This window comes from Meles meles, chromosome 18, assembly GCF_922984935.1.
Source record: "Meles meles chromosome 18, mMelMel3.1 paternal haplotype, whole genome shotgun sequence".
In the NCBI taxonomy this organism is placed as follows: domain Eukaryota; kingdom Metazoa; phylum Chordata; class Mammalia; order Carnivora; family Mustelidae; genus Meles; species Meles meles.
Genome location: NC_060083.1, coordinates 6,129,254 through 6,149,636, shown reverse-complemented (window position 1 = coordinate 6,149,636; position 20,383 = coordinate 6,129,254). Strand labels below are relative to the sequence as shown.

Here is a 20,383-nt window from a genome sequence, read left to right as displayed (position 1 = left end):
GAGATTAGATAGAGAAAGAAATCTGTCATTATCTGATCTAATGCTTGCATCTTATACTGATTCCTCTCAATAGCATTTCCTTGATTGGTCATCCCAGTGGATGCTCCAACGTCCTTGAAAATGGCCAGTCTCATCTTTGCCAAGGGAGCCATTTTGGAGCCACTGATGACCAGAAATTTGGAACAATTTTGAAATTTGGAACCTTTATGACAACTTTATGACACACATTTTTCTAATAATGATCCAAAATTTATTTCCCTGTCCACTAATTTTAGGTCTACGTGAAAAACTTTCAAATATTTTAAGATCATTTGTCTAGTCCTTCCTGGGTCTTCCCTCCCCCAGACCAAATAGCCTGTGTTCTTTTAAGCCACTTCTGACATGGCTTCTGACATGGAGAAATTTGCTATCATCTTGATTAATTTTCCATGAGGTCCCCCTCCGAAATCATGGTGTCTGACTTTCATCCACACAACCCAACTGGGGTCTGACCTAGAGCAAAGTCATAATTCCCTCTGATACACTGTAATTTTGTTACTGTTTCCCAAAATTGCTCTCCTAACTAGTTGTACTACAATATACTCTTTGGAAAGAAGATATCCATGATAAATTGAGAAATACTTCATATTCTATCCCTCTCTTAGAAATTCACAATGCTTTCAGTACATTAAAGCCCTAAAATTCTTGAATAATCCTGATTCATTTATCATTTCCCAAATGTATGAGACCCTGAAACTCTTTTCCCTTCATAAATCCTATTAATAATTTGCAGAATGGGGCGCCTGGGTGGCTCAGTGGATTAAGCCGCTGCCTTCGGCTCAGGTCATGATCTCAGGGTTCTGGGATCGAGTCCCGCATCGGGCTCTCTGCTCTGCGGGGAGCCTGCTTCCTCCTCTCTCTCTGCCTGCCTCTCTGCCTACTTGTGATCTCTCTCTCTGTCAAATAAATAAATAAAATCTTTAAAAAAAAAAATAATTTGCAGAATGAATACTCCATAGACTTTGTCTTGGGAAGCACACATTAACATAGCCCAAGATCATATTACACTTCTAGTGTCAAAATTATTCCACAACTCTCCCTGAGCCTTCTAAATGTTGACTACATCTCCATATTTTCCACACATACTGCTTGTCCTCTCTTGAACTTAGAAATAATCAAAACTTGTATTTAAATGTACCATGTTGTCCCAAAGCTCACCTGGTTAAGTCTAGCACCAGATTTTTTCCTGATACCATCCTGGGTCTACCTCTGAAGATACAGTCCATCCCAACCTACATGATAGGACATCATTTTTTCTTAAAGATTTATTTATTTATTTCAGGGGGAGAGAGAGTGTATGCACACAAGCAGGAGGGGTGGAGGGAGAGGGAGAGAGAGAATCCCAAGCAGACTCTGTACTGACCACAGAGCCCTATGTGGGTCTCGATCTCATGACCTTGAGATCATGACCTGAACCTAAACCAAGAGCCAGATGCCCAACCAGCTGTTCCACCCAGCCGCCCCTTAGACAGCACTGTGAAGTAACTTCTCTCTGTTGGCTCCTTACTAGTACAAACACCCTGAAATTCCCCCACTTATAATTTTCTTATGCCCCAATATTCAGTACTCTCACATCCTAGATGCCCCTCTGAGCATCGTAGGATTTGCCAAATCGTGAATTCATTGTTAGCCCTGCAAACGAGCCTTGACTATCTTCTTCCATTGGTCTGAGCTGGCCCTTTCGAGTATCAACACTCAGCCTTTGAAACAGAGGTTCCTATGTGGGTCTGTATCCTAAGAACGCATTCTTTTGATCATAGACCAGATATAATTAATACTGCCATCAGCCTTCCCCACCAACATTTGAAATACCAGCTGGAGGAACCTTTGGCTGCATCAAATCTTGACAGTGGTATTAAAGAAAAGTTGCCAAGTTTCCACCAAGGAAGTGATACAGTCCTGTTTCTACCAATAAAATCTTAAGGTTCTTTGAGAAGTGGCCCTTGTGGGACATGGATGTCACTATTAAGAAGTCTTTGAATCACCAGGCTGGTTGATTTTCTCTCTCCCTCCTGAATAGCCTGGCTCTGATCATAACATCAGAAACCCATCGTTTTGTTCATCAAAGAGTCTTTGTAGACCAGCCTTTGCAGAACCGTACTTCGGTCATTCCTCTGCGACATCATTCATGTAGATTGACTTCCGGCAGAACCAATTCCCGGTATATTAGCCCGTTTTCAAACTGGGTAAAAGGGTTCCCATGTCACTTCCCCACGTGCCTTCTGCAGCAAGCAAGAATGGCTCTCTTGCCTTGCATTAAATCCTACCCAGGTGTCTGGACATCTACGATTCCTACGTAGCAAAGCCACAATAGTTGGAAGGCTTTCCATAGCCCTGACATCACCTTCAAAGTATAATAACTCTTTCATATTTAACTCTTCCCAGTTCCTTCTTATAAACCAGGCAGGAGTCCTGGCTTCCCTGAAGATGAGACTCTCATCCTCACTCCCCACCCCACCCCCATTAGATTTGACAAATTTTATCCCTTGAGCTTACAAAGCTAACCCTACAGCAGTGACTCATTCCCCGGGGTAATATCCCTGCCAGTGAAGAACATGCAGCTTCCCTCTTTCCCAGGTGCCTCTTCCAGTCAGAACTTTGGAAGAAAAGAGTGGCAGGTGGGGAGAGTTGCTTGTACTCATATAAATTCCTACTTAGGTACTAGAAAGCGTGTTCTTTCTTGGACTTACTTCCCCTACCACATTTCTTCCTTTTGAAGGCTCTAGTATTTGAGTTTTGATAAGTAAGTAGTTCCTCTCTAAATTAAGAAAATGATTAGCTGCCTCTCTGATACTTACAGGGCACCTTGGTAGTAAAGAGACACAGACCTGCTGTCTTTTAAATTAATTGAGTCATACTAGGTTTTTATTAAATATGGTAAGTTCTGCCCTGTGGGCAAGAATTAACATGCCGTCAGCTCATATCTTTATGAAAATTTCCTGCATTGGGGGCATTACTGTGAACATTTCCAGATTATCAGGATCCTTGTAAAGAAACCGGTCACCTAAGGATGGCTCATGGTGCATTTTTGTAGAAACCGAGTTCTCTGGGCTGACCCTGTGAAGTTGGGGCTGGCAGCCTCCAGTGTGCTGTCTCATTGGAAAGAGGAAAGGAGGTTTTATGATGCTGCCGTGGACTGGGAAGCAAGACCTGTTGGAACAGATGTGGGGGAGATAAGCACAGGGGGGCATGGACCCCTTCACCCAGCAGTGGTGAAAGAGCCCAACAGGGATGAAAGATTGCTTAGGGAATTCTAGCCACGTGTCCCCACCCACTCCTCTGCCCAGACATGGGCTCTTACTGGGCCTATGGGAAGGATACCTCCCAACTTCCACATCCTGTCCTCAGCCCACAGGGAGTAATAAACACCACCCATGCCTTCACGGAGCTGGTAAATGAATGTTACACGTCTCTTTTATAAGAGCTGCTCAGGAGAAAGGAAGTAGGGGAAGCAGCACAGATACTTAATTTGTAGGAAGTGTCCAGAGAGAAAAAGCAAATGAGGGGTCTTCCCTCTATGGAACCAGAATTGAGTCAGTAAAGGGGGTCCTTACGCCTGTGTTCCACCACCAGGATATCGATGAGACTGTGGAACAGACCCGAGGCCTGAACATGTATTGCCATTTCGCCAGTGGTATTGGCGAGCCCAAGTACATGCCTGTACAATCATGGGAACTTCTGACCCAGACTCTGGCAGAAGCCCTGGAGAACCACAATGAAGTCAACACAGTGATGGACCTGGTTCTCTTTGAGGACGCCATGCGCCATGTGTAAGTGTGCTTCTGTTCCTGCCTTTCCTCGGTCGTCCCTTCTTCCCAACATCAGACGTCCCATTTGGGCATTTGAGGACACCTTGATCAAACCAGGAAAGCAGCCATGCTTCTGCCATGGGGGTCAAGATGGCGGCCAGTAGAGCAGCCACGGCAGCATCTGCCATCGGCCCTAGGGGATGGCAGAGTACTGAGCTCACACAGCACTGGGTCTGTTTCCTTGTCTGTCATTTGCAATCCCTAGGCATGTCCACAGTGCCACCAAGGGGAATTTTAAGATGATAAAAGAGACACCAGAACAGTTCAGGACCCATGTCCCCACACCATGCAAGTCTGAGGACCAACTTTAAAATAATGAGATGGAAGATTTTTGTTTAAATGCTCACACATTTCAAAAATACCCTTGTGAATGTTGTGGCTTTAGTGGAATCACTGAGAGTAGTCACCAAGACTCTCCTCTCCCACCAAATGCTGTCCCTCTACGTCTTTTTACATTCCCCCAACTGCATCACATCCCACCTTCCAAAATCTTGCCAACCTGTCCCCCGGTACCCGTGGACCTCAGCAGCAAAACCCACTCATCTTCAACTTCTCTGAATGTCCCCTCATTGATGATTCTGAGTGAAACCCCGCTCACCCCTGGGTTGAGCAGAGCTCTTTTTTCTCCCCATTCCATGTACCCCAGACTCTAGAGAAAAATGTGGAATGCAATCACCACATTTAGCTCTCTCTAGAGAGAGCTAAGGGCCCTCCTCTCCCATCTCATTCCAGTGGCCCATTGAAACCGTTTCTCCCCAGTTCTTCAAAACCCCAGTTGTTCAAAAGCACAAACACCCAGACTTTCATACTTACTCCCTCACCTTGTTACTGCCGTCTGCTGACATCCAGTCCCTCCCCAACATTTACCAAAGACCCAGGTGCTTGGGTCAACTTCCTTCCTCGACCTTATCATTCTTTATGGCTGGCTGGCCTCAGCATATCCCCTGGTCTTTTTGCTCCTTGGCCTCCTTAGCTCCAATGGTCTTCTCTTCCATCCGCCCTCAGCCACTCACTCACATGTTCCCACCCTAGAACTTCTGTCATCAATGATGAGCCATCTCCACAGTCTCCATTTCCAACAGCCCACCCTCCGAACTGGGCCTCCTACCCTTCCACTCACCTGCTCTGTTTTTGTTCCAGGGAATTCTTTCTTGACCCAGTCATAGTGATATATAATTGGCATCTAACATTACATTAGTTTAAGGTGTACAACATCGTGGTCTGATCTACATGTGTAACAAAACGATTACCACAATAAGATTAACAGTCATTCACAGTTTGGTTTCCTTGTGATGAGAACTTTTAAGATCTGTTCTCTCGGCAACTTGCAAATACACAGTATGGCATTATTAACTCTACTCATCATGTTACACTTCACCTCCCCAGAACTCATTTATCTTAGACCTGGTATTTCGTTAATCTTGTGACCACCTTCCCCTAATTTCTCACCCCCATCTCCCCCACCTCTGGCAACCACAGATCGGATCTCTTCTGTTCCGATGTGTTTGTTTGTTGTGAGGCTTTGTGGTTTTTTTTTTCTTTTTTCTTTCAGATTGCACCTCTAAGTTAGGTCATACAGTATTTGTCTATCTCTGTTTCACTTCTCTCACTGTGGGGTCTTTCCATGTTGTCCCAAATAAAAATATCCCAGTTATTCATCAACTTCATCAAGACTTCATGTCATAGAGCCAACCACTTTCTCAGACTCCTTTCCCCATCTGGCTACCATGTCTTTACCGTCCTCAACCACCGTGAGCCCCATCATCCTGGTGCTAACCCCCCTCACTTTCCTGCCATTGTGTCCATGTGACAAAATCCCATTCTAGTTAAACCCCACTGTCTTATTCCCCACCTGCCTCCAAGCATCTGATGATTGTTGCAGAAAAATCCACCACCCTTTGGGCTTGGTGTGTTTCAGATTTTCAGCCATACTTTTCACATGGGCCCTTGACCTTGCTGGAAACCCACTTCCACTACCTCCACTAGCCTGGGCAGTTTGCTCTCTTGGTCTACCTGTGGTGATTGCATCCCACATTTTTCTCCTCTTCTCAAGATTCTGGCATCCCTCCCCTCTCTCTGTTCCCAGTTAATGAGCACATCTCTTCCTTCATTGAAGTCATGAAAGCAACCAGAAGAGAATTCTGTCATTTCCCCCACCATCAAATCTAACTGCCCACCTGCATCCCACCCATAAATTTTGCCTTCTCTACTATTTTAGTAAATGAACTATCCCTGTTCCTACCCAAGGCCTATCCCTCCATGCACATCCTGGATCCCTTCTCTTAGCACCTTCTAAGTGACTTGATATCTTCATGAAATTAAATTATTCCTTTTCTCTACTGCCTCCCTCCTGCCCCTCCTCCTCCCTTGTCCCCTCTTGTGCCATCATCATTAATTCAGTAATTGCTGGGTCATATGCATCTACTTATAAACATGTCACATTATCATTATCAACAATAATAAGCTATTCCTTCACTCTTATACCTCCTTCCATTTCCTACGCCATTTTTTCTTTTCTCTTTTTTTTTTTCTCCTGTTCACAACAAAACTCATCAAAATGGTTATCTATACTTTCTCACTTCTCATTCTCTTCTGGGTCCTTTTCTTAGCAATGGAACAAAGAAACTCTTATCCAGTCACCACAGAGCCCCCTCTTGCCAAGGTCAGCTGTCGCTGATGGGACCTCACCTTACATAGCTTGACTTCCCTGCTGCATTTGTCATGATTAATCTGTTTGTTTACATCCATCCGTCTGCCCATCACCCACCCATCCATCCACCCACCCATCCACCTACCCATCCACCCATCCATCATCCGTTCCATCCACACATCGATCCACCCACCCATCCACCCATCCATCCATCCATCCATCCACCCACCCATCCATCCATCCATCCACCCACCCATCTACCCATCCATCCACCCACCCACTGACCCATCCACCCACTGATCCATCCATCCATCCATCCACCTATCCATCCACCTATCTATCTATCCATCCATACATCCATCCCTCCCTCCCTCCACCCACCCATCCATCTATCCATCCACCCACCCATCCATCCATCCATCCACCCAACACATATCTTTGGATTAGGCATACTATGAGTGCAAGGATCATTTTTGTACGCACCAGCAGATCTCTAATACCTAGGACAGTGTCTGGAACATAGCAGGTACTCAACAAAAATTCTTAGCATCTCATTTAGGGTAAAGGATGGAGAGGAAAAACAGAGGAGGAGGAGGATACAGAGTACTGGTGGAGGGTGGGGAGGGTGTTGACTGCAAATTTAAATAGGGAGGTCAGGAAGACCTCTCTGAAAAGGCAGCACTTGATGTGATATGTAGCAGCTACCCTGAACATGGAACTCACCGCGGGCCTGGTGCGTAGAGCATTGCTTACATCACTTCGTGATGCCCTGAAGGAAGTAAGGTCTGATCTTATCCATGTATATATTACACACAAGGAGGCTACATCCAGAGCTGTGGGAAAAGCCACCTAGCACCGCACACCCCAGAAACAGAGAGGCCAAGGCTTACACTGGCGCACTGTCTCCAGTGGATTTGCTCTCCATCATCACACGCTGGTGCTTCCTCATCTGTGTTTCTGTCTCTCCTGATCCAGTGTGATCTCCTTGTGCGTAGACTCAGTCTTGCTCACAGCTGAATCCCCAAAACCTTGGACGCTGTCTTGTGCATAGTCGGTGGCCAGGACCAGCGTTTTGGGACATCCGTTCATGAACCTCAGGAAAGTTCAACGAGCATTTTCTCCTCCTCTTGAACACCTATCAGAGCCTGTGTCACAGTCTTGGAATTGAAACAAATCTCTGTCCTTTCAGGGTAAATTTAATTTGGGAGAAGAGCAAGTGATTTGGTCAATGTGGTGCCGAACATGGGTGATCAAACTGACTCATAATGTTCTTAGGAAGAAATAAGGCTGGGGAAACTAGCTTTTCTCCTGACCCTCCTTAACAGGCTGTGAAGATGGTTTCCAGAGAGAAGCCCGAGCTGCATTAGCAATGGCAAAATAACTGGAGTAATGAACTACCTCGAGGGAGGCAGCTCTCAAGATTAAAGTTTATTTTGGAGCATAATTTCATGTCCATTTGTTTAAAAATATCAATGTTCCATCACATGGTCTTGGCCCTTGCTCCCATCCCTGGGGTCTCCTCGGCCCTCTGCTGCCTCTACTGGCCACAGAGAGCAGAAGCAACCCTTGTGCCAGAAAATGGACCTCCAGCCAACAGTGAGAGACACAGATAACCCAAGAGTGACAGAAGACTCATGGCCTCACGTCACTGCACACAGTGCCCGAGGCAGAGGGGTTCGGGCTTTCTCCAGGAAGGTCCTGATTTCTGAGACCCAAGGTGGGAGCAGGGCGAGGCAGAGCAGGACAGAAGCTCCGGCACTCCCCAGGAACCCACAGGTCTGGTGGAGGGGCCAGAGCAAGGGTGTCTGGTCATGGATGCAATGAGGCTTATTCTCATTTTGATGTGATCATCTGGTTTTTTGTTCTCACGACTTGAGCTCTTACCAGTCTCTCGGTCTGATTCCCCATTGCCTTTCCCAAGCTCTGCTGCTAATTCCTCCTGCTGCTTTTTTGCTGATCCCAACCACAGAGCACCGTGCCATGAGTTACGGGTGCAGGTTCTAGAGCCAGAGCCAGAGCCACGTCCAAATCCTGGTTTTGCCACTCATTGCCACTGAATTTCCCTGAGCCTCAGTTTTCTCCTCTGGGAAGTGAGGGTAGTGAGAATGTCCATGTCATTGGGTTATTGCTGCAGGCAGCCAGTGCTTCGTGCTTAACAAGCAGTCCGTAGATGCGAGGCTTTTTCTTTGTTGTGCCCTTAATAGCACCATGGTGCTCTCCCGCTGACTTTCTTCACCATCTCAGCAGATTCTGGGTCTGCATTTCCTTAAAGCCTCACACCACGTCTTTTCCACTGCTGCTGCTTTTGGCATAATCTTTCTCTCTTTCTGGGTTTATTGGCTCCCACAGAGGTTGTTCTGCCTCTTTTCCTTTCTCTTAACATCACTTAATGAAAAAGATGGACTTCTCTTGTGCCCCTTCCTTTGTGTATCGTATCTATTCTCTAGGGCGTGTGTGCGTGCATGTATGCGTGTGTCTGCGTACATATGTGAGTGTGTGCATATATGTGTGTGCCTGTGTGCTGCCTGTGCACATGCACGTGTGTGCGTGCATGTATGAGTGTGTCTGCATACATATGTGAATGTGTGCATGTATGTGTGTGCCTGTGTGCTGCCTGTGCGCATGCACGTGTGTGTGCATGCATATGTGAGTGTGTGCATGTGTGCTGCCTGTGTGCATGCATGCGAGTGTGTACGTGTTTGCACACATATGTATGTGTGTGCATGTGTGCTGCCTGTGCGCATGCATGTGTGTACATGTGTGCATGCACATATGGGTGGGTGTGTGCGTGGGTGTGCGTGGGTGCTGCCTGTGCACATGCATGTGAGTGTGTACGTGTGTGCATGCACATGTGGGTGGGTGTGTGCGTGGGTGTGCGTGGGTGCTGCCTGTGCACATGCATGTGAGTGTGTACGTGTGTGCATGCACATGTGGGTGTGTGTGTGCGTGGGTGTGCGTGGGTGCTGCCTTGCGCATGCATGTGAGTGTGTACGTGTGTGCATGCACGTGTGAGTGTGTGCATGTGTGCTGCCTTGCGCATGCGTGTGAGTGTACGTGTGTGCATGCACATGTGGGTGTGTGTATGCGTGGGTGTGCGTGGGTGCTGCCTTGCGCATGCGAGTGTGTACGTGTGTGCATGCACATGTGGGTGTGGGTGTGCGTGGGTGCTGCCTTGCGCATGCATGTGAGTGTGTACGTGTGTGCATGCACGTGTGAGTGTGTGCATGTGTGCTGCCTTGCGCATGCGTGTGAGTGTACGTGTGTGCATGCACATGTGGGTGTGGGTGTGCGTGGGTGCTGCCTGTGCACATGCATGTGAGTGTGTACGTGTGTGCATGCACATGTGGGTGTGTGTGTGCGTGGGTGTGCGTGGGTGCTGCCTTGCGCATGCGAGTGTGTACGTGTGTGCATGCACATGTGCGTGTGTGTGTGTGCTGCCTGTGCGCATGCATGTGAGTGTGTACGTGTGTGGATGCACATGCGGGTGCGTGGGTGGTGCCTGTGCACATGCATGTGAGTGTGCACATGTGTGCGTGCACGTGTGTGGGGTGCATGCATGCGTGTACATGTGTGCGTGCGTGTGTGCGTGCATGTGTGTGTGCACATGCGTGTGTGTGCGTGTGTAGCCTTAGTAAGTCTGCTCCCTCCAGCTGTGCTGTGGAACATCTTCAGCTTTTGCTTTTAATCTCACAGAAATTCAGTAACGGGCTTAACTTAGACTGCGCTGGTTTTCTCGCCCAGGAGCCCTTCAGAATATTGATCTTCCTTTTTTTTAAACGTTGTAATTTGAATGCAGAGTCCTTTGCCCTCGTCAGAGGTTGTTAATGGATCCCCAGCTGGAGTCTAATGCTGACAGTTGCAGACTGAACCATTCTTCTCTGGAAACTTCGGGACTAATGATGCATTTCCCATTTAGATGGTGAACAGCAGGGACCATGCTAAGCTGAATTCAGGCCTTCCAGAATAGTGGGGGTAGGGGCGGCCCCGAGAGCCCAGGTGGACTTCTCCAAAGAGAGGGCCTGGATAGCTTAGCGGCTCAGTTTCTCTTATCCCCGGAGTCAGGCGCCCTCTAATGCAGACACAAAGCAGATGAGATCTTGCCCCTCACATGACGTGCGATTGCGTGCGTGCCCCTGTCGTGATGCTGACTGTAAGGCCTGTGTGGTGTTTCAGTTTGACCAAAATTCATCGAACACCTTCAAATGTGCGAGGACTGTAGAGAAAGAAAACTGAGTATGCACACTCTTTCGATGCCTCAAAACCAGGATTTAATAAGGGGCCCAGAGAATTATAAATCTATCTGACAGGAGAAAGAAAGAAAGAGTAGAAATACCACCAATGGTGATAAAGGGGAAAAGCAAAATCGTAAAAGAACTAAGTGTAGGTCAATAAATAAGTCTTAAATACTAGGGGGAATTAGTTTTCACACAAAAAGTTAGTGACTTACAATTTCTGGGTTTTAAATCCAGAAAGCTAAAATTTTTTGCATATCCAAAAGCACATTAAAACGAAAAGGTAAAAAGTGACAAATGGGCTGAATGTTTCAGAACATACCTAAAGGGGCCTTACAGATCTGGAACTCTTCAGTTAAGAAGTGGGCAGTTGGGGCACCTGGCTGGCTCAGTCAGAGAATCATGCGATTCTTTGTCTCAGGGTTGTGAGTTCAAGCCCCACATGGAATATAGAGATTACTTTAATAAATAAAACTTTAAAAAAGAAGAAGAAGAAGAGTACCATGGACCTAAAAAAGGAAATTCACAAAACAAAACAAAAAATGTAGTAATAAGAAAAATGTTTAATTCCCTAGATATCAAAGGAGTAAAAATTTAGGTCATAGTGTCAACCATTCAATCAGCAAAGTTTTAAAGACATATACATAAGACCCAGTATCAACAAGAGTGGGGGTCAGACTCTTCCCACCTGCTTGGTAGGTGGGCCTTGTTGGCTTACCTGCCTTCCTTCTGGGATTTCCCTCTCAGTAGCAAACACACCAGGCAAACACGGCGGGGTGAGGAGGCAATGAGGACCCTCAAACATCTAGTTTATTGATGCTGATTATGACCCAGTCATCAGCATATGCCAGAAATGTGCAGTAGCAAGAAAACTCAAGCCACAGAAGGTCCACAGGAGCCCAGTAACCTCATCCATGCTCCCATTTTGTTGATGGGTCAAGTCCCACTCATCAAAGCTCTCCCACCCCTCCATTTCCAGCCCTGCCTCCAAATTGGGCTTAGCTGCACTTAAATGGTTTCACTCCCGATGACCCTTACATAATGTGAATATGGTATCTGTCATTGTGATACCATTAATGCAAGATAGGGACACAGGACTATAGCCTACACTGTTCAATTTCAGATGTACACTCTGTTTGGTCAGATTCCCCGAGTTCTTGTTCTCCATGCTCGGTCAAGTCCAAGGTCACCGGCAGCTGTCCTCTCATCCTCCTCTTATCCATTTCCCAAGTTTTATAACATGACACATGCTAATGAAACTCACATAATCTAACATATTCTCACCCTTCAAAAATAACATTCACCTTTTGATCAGTTCCACCCAAGAAGACGACAAACTGGTGCCACAATTCTGGGAAGCAGCTTTTCGGGATGTATCAAAAGCCATAAAAATTGTCTTACTGTTTGACTTGATCATTTGTCTTTTAGGGATTTATCCTGCGGACATGATGAAAGATAGAAATGAAAAATACTTTCGTAACAGTATTTATGACTGGAAAATGTTGGAAACAACGTAACTATCCCATAGCAGACTAGGAATTTATTCTGTGGTTCACCATTAAAAGCATGGCTTAGTGATTACTCAGGGTGTAGAAAATTATTCACACACCATGGCTAAATGGGAACATAGCTTCAAAACACTCTTTAGTATACAACATGAACCCGATTTTGAAAATAAGATAGAAACACATTGGGTTTCAGATGCAGTAAGTGTATGTACCCACAAGTATATACTTACGAACACACAGATTCTAGAAAAACGTCCAGAAGGGCATGTAGTTAATGTCAGTGGTGTCTATTGCTATTTAGTGTAGACTTGTAATTTTCTGTATTTTAGGCATTTTGTACAATGAATAGCTATTGGTTTTAAGGTGAGGAAAGAAAGGGAATAGGAGTTTTTAAAATAAAGGACGTAGGTAACTTATGTAACGTTTATACATAGTGCTAAGGGGAAGGAAGAACGTGGAGGAGGGTCACGGATAGGGGGATGGAAAAGCAGCACTTGAAGGGTTAGTGAGTCAGGAGGAAGAGGGTCCTCTGCAGGGTGTAGTCTAAGCTCAGGGCCTGGGAACCTTTCATCACTGCTGGAAGGGAATATGGGTACTGAGAGAGGTGAGTGGAGCTTAAAGGGGAAGAATCCAGAAGCCAAGCAAGAGGGCGCCTTGCAGGCTGACACCAAGAATCCACATTCATTACAAAGGCATCAATGTTCAGGGCTCCCTGTTGTTCTCCTGACTTTAATTTCACTTCTTCTCTCTCTAGTGGAACAGACAGTTCTGGTCCTGCTTGTCCTTTCGCCTCCCCTGGATTTTTTTCCCTTCTCTTCTCTTTTTCCTGCCCCTTCCCCTTGCCTAGAAGCACAAGAAGGTGAGGCCAGTGCTGTGGGAGGCATGGCAGACATGGGCTCAGCTGGGTAGGGAGGGGAGGAAGGGTGAGTTCAGGTCCCCTCCAGTCCCTTCCAGCTGCCATGAGCTCTTCCACCACTGCCACTGGTTCACCAGAGGCTTTGGCTTAAAGCAGAAAGCAGGAGTGACTTCCATCCATTTGAGCAAGAAAGCGAGGCCCAGTTTGGGGACAATGTAACTTACATTTCTAGCACTGCTCCCTCGGACCGTGGGACGGGCCCCGCACAGAGGAGAGTCTGGTCCAGGCCACGTGCCTCTGCTCTTTCCCGGCAGCTGCCACATCAACCGAATCCTGGAGTCCCCCCGGGGAAACGCACTGCTGGTGGGCGTGGGTGGGAGTGGCAAGCAGAGTCTGACGAGGCTCGCGGCATTCATCAGCTCCATGGAGGTATTCCAGATCACGCTGCGGAGAGGATACCAGATCCCGGACTTCAAGGTGAGATCCAGCCCCCCACCCCCAACGCCCACAGCTCCCTGTCATCCCTCCTTAGCTGTGCACTCACCTTGCTCAGAAGCTCCCTGTCAGCGACGGGCCATTCCCTTCCTCACTTCTGGGCCGGTGACCCTCACTAGACTCACTGGACTCAGGTCTGCCTTTGTAAAACCTCAGCTGCTTCAGCTCCCTCAGGGTAACCTTGGCTCTTGCCGGATCGGGGGCACCTCTGTGTCAAAGTGAGCACACAGCCTCTAGCAGCTCTGGTGGACTTGGAAGGAGTTCTGACAGTCTGCCCAAGTCCTGTAAGAAATTCGCATTTTGAAAGACTGTTCCAGTGCTTACCAGGTACTGGGAACTTCAGGGATGTTTCATGGTCCCAGACATTAAGCCCTTAGCAGCCGTGCTGTGTGATCTAGAACATGGGGGAAAGCATTTATACAACCGGAAGAGGTCACTTTGCCCTTCCCTGTTGTGCCTGGTTACAACAGACGCAGGGTCGGGAGTCTTGATGTCATTTCTCCCCGGATGCTACCCTTGCTGTCTCTGGGAGAATCCCAGTCAGCCTAGCGCCAGACCTATTCACCTGCCTTCATAACCTCTCAGCCTGTGGTGCTCATCACTGGTCCGAAACCACAGCTCAGCTTCTCCATAGCTAGCTGGATCTAAGGTCAGACCCCAGGTCCACGTTAGACCAGTCTCCAGTGGTTCCAAAAAAGAGGAAACAAGTCAGTGCATAGAAGTAGGCATTTACAGAATGACCTAAGACAGCGGTTCTCAGCCTCAGCTATAGGCTGGAATCCCCCTGAAACACCGCTGACGCCTGCATCCCACCCTCCAGAAAGTTTGGCTTAACTAGACTGCGGAGTGGCCAGTTCTGATGAGAGTCGAGAAATGTTGTCTTAACTAATTCTGTAAGGACCTAAGGTTGAGAACGGTAGATACTAAACGAAGTTCACTAACTTTAAAGGGGAATGATATATGGGGCCTGAAAGAAGCTTTGGCATAAGGAAATGCATGAGGCTCTTAGAAAATGAGCTTTGAGTGGTGCAAGCAAGAAGATCAAGATCAGGGACAGTTGAGCTCTGTGAGCGGGATACAGAGCTTGAACCAAGATTGACTACGCTGGGAAAATACAGGGCTTGGCATCCTAGCCCAAGACTTTATCCACCTGCAGTTCTGAATGGATGTAATTTCCTACCAGATGATTGTGTGCGTGTGTGTGTGCAAGTGTGTTCCCTAGTATACTTTATTCCAACCCAGGGCTTTTGCTGGAATAAGTCATGAGAACACAAAACACTACTAGCATAAGATACATTCATGACCGGGGTCGGTGGCCCCAAGTACATGACTCTTCTGTCAAGACCGAGAGCAATTGTTTGCCTTCGGGTCACGTCATTCACTTGTATGATGATATAAGTAACACAGATGAGTGGGGACTCTCTCTGCCCCTTTGGAAAGCTGTAGTGTTACCCCTCAGCACAAAAGAGGAGCTCCGGAAGCGAATACAGGAGCCACAGTGATTGCATGAAATAAAGATCGTCACTGTTCAGGTTTACTCGTCCACCTCTACTGGGATTGAGGCCTGGGAATGAGGCCTATTTCCCACTGCTGTTTCACTTTCTTTCCCATTAAAGTAGATAAGGAAATGGTCCCATTCCTAAAGAGCTGATTGGGGACCTCCTTCAATAAGGCCGCCTACCCAGAGATCTCTAATGTTGATTGTTTCCACAGACGGACCTGGCTGGCTTGTGCCTGAAAGCCGGGGTGAAGAATCTCAGCGTGGTGTTTCTCATGACCGACGCCCAAGTGGCTGATGAGAAGTTCCTTGTGCTCATCAATGACCTCTTGGCATCTGGTAAGAAACTCTGCTCGTGAGTGTAAATTCCCACTGGAATCAGTCATCCCAAGGTGCTCCCAGGTCCAGAGAGCGAGGTCATAGAAATGAGGGAGAAAACTGAGAGAGTAGAGGACTGGTTCAGTAAGATCCTTCTAGGGTTAGCACCATGCCTCATTCTGGCTCCTTTCATTGGGAAACAGACAGTAATCTTGGGGTTCTCTGGCTGGAAATTGATCTGGGTTTTGGAAGAAGAGCATGTCTAGGGCCCGGTGATCTGCCAAGCCCAGAGAGAAGGGGCTCTTCCCTCCCCATATCCAAGACAGAGAAACCAGATTGTTCGCAGTATTTCAGGTAGATTAGACATTGGCAAAGAGAGACGTGAAGAAGTTGCACACACGAAACTTACACAGCAGGGCAAGATTAGGCTGCTAATTTAATGAAGGGTTCAGAACCTGGTGCAAGCAAAGTAGAAGCAACAAGAGATGCAGAATCTCTCTCACGTGGTTTTCCTTGGCTTCCAAAATACTTGACCGAGGATGTCAACCGTCCCGTGACACTGTCCGTGCAAGACAGGGCTTCGTCGGAAAGTTCAGTTGTGATACTTTACTATTCTTATTTATTTAGGAATTCAGGAATTATGTCAGCCATTCTGGGTAAAAAAAATTCTACATGCACGCACACATACACGCACACGTATGTACACACATAATCCAAGATATATGTGCATGGATATGCCCAAGAATACAAGACAGTAGAATACTCAAATTACGCATTTACAGCAATGGGAAGCATATATTTTTGCATCTGTATTAATTAAACATAGAATATGCTTTCCTGGCTCTTAAACCAAATTCAGCATCTGCAAAACTACCTCTTCGTCTGGGTTAAGAAAGCAGTCAGTGCCCAGATGTTCCAGAACAAAATTCCTGCCTCCAGCTTTTTGGCATTTTAGAAAGCCCTGGTATCCGCCACCCACCCCCATTCTAAATACCATCTTAACATCCCATCACCTTCTTCAATAGCATTTTACCTATGACGTTGTTTCACCTTTTAGTATTTTACTGAATAAGACAGTGGGGCCAGTGGCGCTCCAGCCCTGCACCCTAGTCTAATTTCTTAAAACTCAGAAAAGGTAAAAATGTGCTTCCAAAAACTTCCAACTTTGGAAACGCCAGGACTGTTGCCAAACTCACTCTATATTTCAGTTGGCACCGACCCAGCCAGGTCACCTTCTCCTAAAATAATGTCCGAGACACAGAAGCTGTTAGACCTTCACCAATGGAAATTTTCGTGCTCAATTAAGTATTTTTTAATTTTTCATTTAGAAGACAACTTTTTAAAGAGTAAATGAATTTCTGAAGCCCTGCCCAGCGAGAACATAATACGGTGAGCTTGCTCCAAGGTCGTGAAGTTTCAAGTTCACATTTCTCTTTTGAGGCTTCTATGTAAAAATCCGTTTTTGCATACACCTGTTAAAATGGAGATGCAGTTACAAGTGATACTTCTCTGATAATCCTCCCTTTGTTCTTAACCACTTTGACAGGGAGAACTAGAGCATATCTTAGTTCCAATTTTCCCTGAAGGTAAATAATTTGCTAGAAATTGATTGACTGCCAGTCCAGAGAAGGCTTCAGGAATTCCTCAGGACCCCCCCACCTCTCCATTTTTCAATTTTGTGGGTTTGTGCAATCACTCCACTCTTGGACAACACAGGGCAGACTGTGACACTGTGTCAGTCTACCTTTCCATGAACACATCCCCCTCTAGTTATCTACAAGTCCTGTTAGTTTAGAGATCAAGATAGAGTGAATGCATGCCACTGATTCAACTCTCCCCCCAAAGCATTCTCTTCGATATTCTACTAATCTCATAGGCTCTCCGGCTTCTTCCCACAGTTCGTTAGCTCATTATTTGATCCCTTGATTTCCTGATGCCATTTCCAAAATCAAACCTCATCCCCTCTACCCAAGAGTTAATCAGTTGCCACCAACTTTACCCCTAACCATTTCTGATTCCAAATCACAGGTCTCATAGCTACCACTGGTCTTTTCATCTGTTGTTTCAATGAATGTAGACATTTCTCTCTTTCTTTAAGGTCTATTTATTTGAGAGAGAGAGTGCATGCACAAGTAGGGGTAGGAGCGGAGGGACAGAGAGAGAAATCCTCGAGCAGACTCCCCACTGATCCAGAGACACCCAGGCTCCCCAGCAAATGTAGACACTTCTTAACTCATCCTCCACCTCCTAGGCAATAGCTTCTCAATCCATTCTCCTCATTGCTCCCAAAGGGTCTTTCTAAAATATGGTTTCTCCATTGGTTTCTAACTGAATGCAGGAGAAGATCCAAGAAAACACCCTACCTGGCCTACTCTGTGATCTAGTAATTCCCAGCTTCCTGAGATAATGCACTCTAGTGGACTTCCTTGACATCCTTACTCACACCTTCTTAAGGTTCTTGAGACCTAGTAACACACACCAGCATCCTAAGAGCACAAAGTCTCCAAATGGCTTCATACTCTCAGCATCTTGGCACTAAAGGGTATCACATAAACCAGGTCGGCATACTTTTTTTTTTCTATCAAGGGTTGGAAATTGAATATTATCCATTTTGCAGACCAGAGAGTCTCTGTTATAGCTACTCAACTCTGCTGTCATACTGGGAGAACAACCATAGACAATATATAAATGAATGATTGCAGTGATGACCAATAAAACTTTATTTGTGGACAATAAAATTTGAATGTCCTGTCATTTTCACGAGTCATTAAGTATTATTATTTTAATTCTTTTCAACCATTAAAAATTGTAAGAACCAGTCTTAGCCTGCAGGCCATGCGCACGGAGGCAGCAGGCCAGATCAGCCTGTGGGTCGGGGTTGGGCTCCTCCATCTCCAGCATGTTATACATAAAACACCAAAAGAACCAGGACGCCTGTGTGGCTCAGTAGGTTCAATGTCTGCCTTTGGCTCAGGTCATGATCCCAGGTTTCTGGGATGGAGTCCTGCATCGGGTTCCCAGCTCGGCTGGAAGCCAGCTTTCCCACTCCCACTCCCCATGCTTGTGTTCATTGTTCCTGCTCCCACTGTCTGTCTGTCTCTCTCTCTCTCTCAAATAAATAAATGAAATCTTAAAAAGAGAGAGAGAGAAAGAAAAAAAAAAAAAAGAAAGGAACACAGAGCCGCATAGGCAGTCAGCTCCTGAAGCCCGAGGAGTATGGGTGCCATCAATTCCATCTGAACATTGCTTTTTGTAAAACTTCCCTGAACTCCTTAATTCCCAACACAGGCTAAATACCATTTCATTTTCTTAGAGGAGTTTCCTCTGACCTCTGTTTTTATCAAACAGCAGAACAGGGTTCTTTCATTACTAAGACCTTGGTTTTGACAAGTTATAGCTCAGAGTGTTTTATATGCCTGGTCCAAAATGCCTTAATGAACGCGAGTTAAATCAAGTTTGGGAATTAAGGGAAGAAAGCAAATGATCACTTTCATGATCATCCATTTTTTCATTCTGGCTTTTGAAACAAGAGAAGTCTAATTAGTATAAAATCCTCACTGAACTCCTGGCTGAGTTAGTGTGGTCAGATCACGAAGGCCAGAAATGTGCTGGAAACTGGCATGACTTTGCTGCAGATAAAGTAGTTCGAGGAAGGGCAGCAGCGTCACTGATGGATAAAATCAGAATTCCGGTCACTCTGATTAGTTGATCATTTGCCAAACTGCTCCCCCTTGGGGACCTCATCCGATGCCACAAGGGGGCAACATGGGTAGGGTGGCCCCGGTAGCATCTTCAGCCTCCAGCATTTCTATGATGCTCACATTTCTGCGTTAGTTAGGAAGGAAGGAAGAAGCACGTAGGTGTTGGAGAACTTGAAGGGGGAGCTCGTATGAGATTTCAGATCCAGATGGCCTCAGGACTCACCTCAAGCCTCGTTCTGGGATTGGGGGAGAGCTCCTGAGGCCCATAGAATATCCCGGAGTGAGCCCTGCTCACCTTTATGTCATATCCAGTGTTTCCAGGATTTTATCTCTACTTGCACTTTCTTTATCCTTTACCCGCTCAATGTCCTCTCCTTGCTGAGAAGACCCTGTTGTTTAGCGTAATCCTAAACTCTCCCTTTCCCCAAAGCCCATCTTCATGTCTTTATAAGTTTCTTCTCTTCCTCCAAGATGACCGTCCCTCCTCCCCAAGACCAACTCCTCCATCTGAGCCAGGAGCCCACCCCCTTGCCCCTGAGTTAGAACTCTGCTCTGTTTTCTTTTTCCCATTTCTGACTCTCCTTCGTAGTTCTCATGCTCTCATCACCCACACTTACTTTCTTCCCTTAACGCTTTTCTGTATTTCTTCACAAATTCTTCTGGATGTGCAGAAAGCAATAATATGCGGTTACACGCAATGCGGTTACACACAATGTTGCAAAGTAGAAGCTTCTAGTGCGCATGTGCAGACTGTCTTTCCAGCTAGGTGCCCAAGACGCATGTGCAGACTGTCTTTCCGGCTCAGTGCCCAAGACGCAGGTGCAGACTGTCTTTCCAGCTAGGTGCCCAAGGTGAAGATTGCAGTTCTGTCTGGTACATGCATTTCAGCTTTACAAAAAGTGCCAGGCTTCTCTCCAGACTAATCAAATATGTTTCCTCTCTGACCAGTAGGGCCTGGATACCAGTTTCCTCCTAACCTCACCCACACCCGGTTTCCCTGACATACTGGTTTTTGCCATTGGGCGTGAAGTGAGATCTCGTTGTTTTCTTTCCCATTTTACGTGAGACCTTGAGCATCTTTCCAAGAGTTCACTGGCTAGGCCTCTTCTGTGAGTTGCCTCTTTTTGTAGTTTGCCCTTTTGCTCCAGGATTTTTGGTATTTTTCTTATGGATTTGTAAGAGTTCTTTTTATATTCTGAATACTAATGGTTTATTCATTATATGGGTTGTAGGTACCCTTTGAAGTCTACATCTGACTTGTGTCGTGCTGATTTAGT

The 20,383-nt window shown here is 46.3% G+C and overlaps 1 protein-coding gene across 1 annotated transcript in view; it reads left to right on the top strand.

The window, feature by feature from the left end:
• Positions 1 to 20,383, top strand: part of DNAH9 (dynein axonemal heavy chain 9) — a 326,713-nt gene that overhangs the window by 190,715 nt on the left and 115,615 nt on the right. The window contains 3 exon segments of the mRNA XM_045984493.1: positions 3,613 to 3,809; positions 13,409 to 13,571; positions 15,303 to 15,426. Coding sequence (XP_045840449.1) covers positions 3,613 to 3,809; positions 13,409 to 13,571; positions 15,303 to 15,426 — 484 coding nt within the window.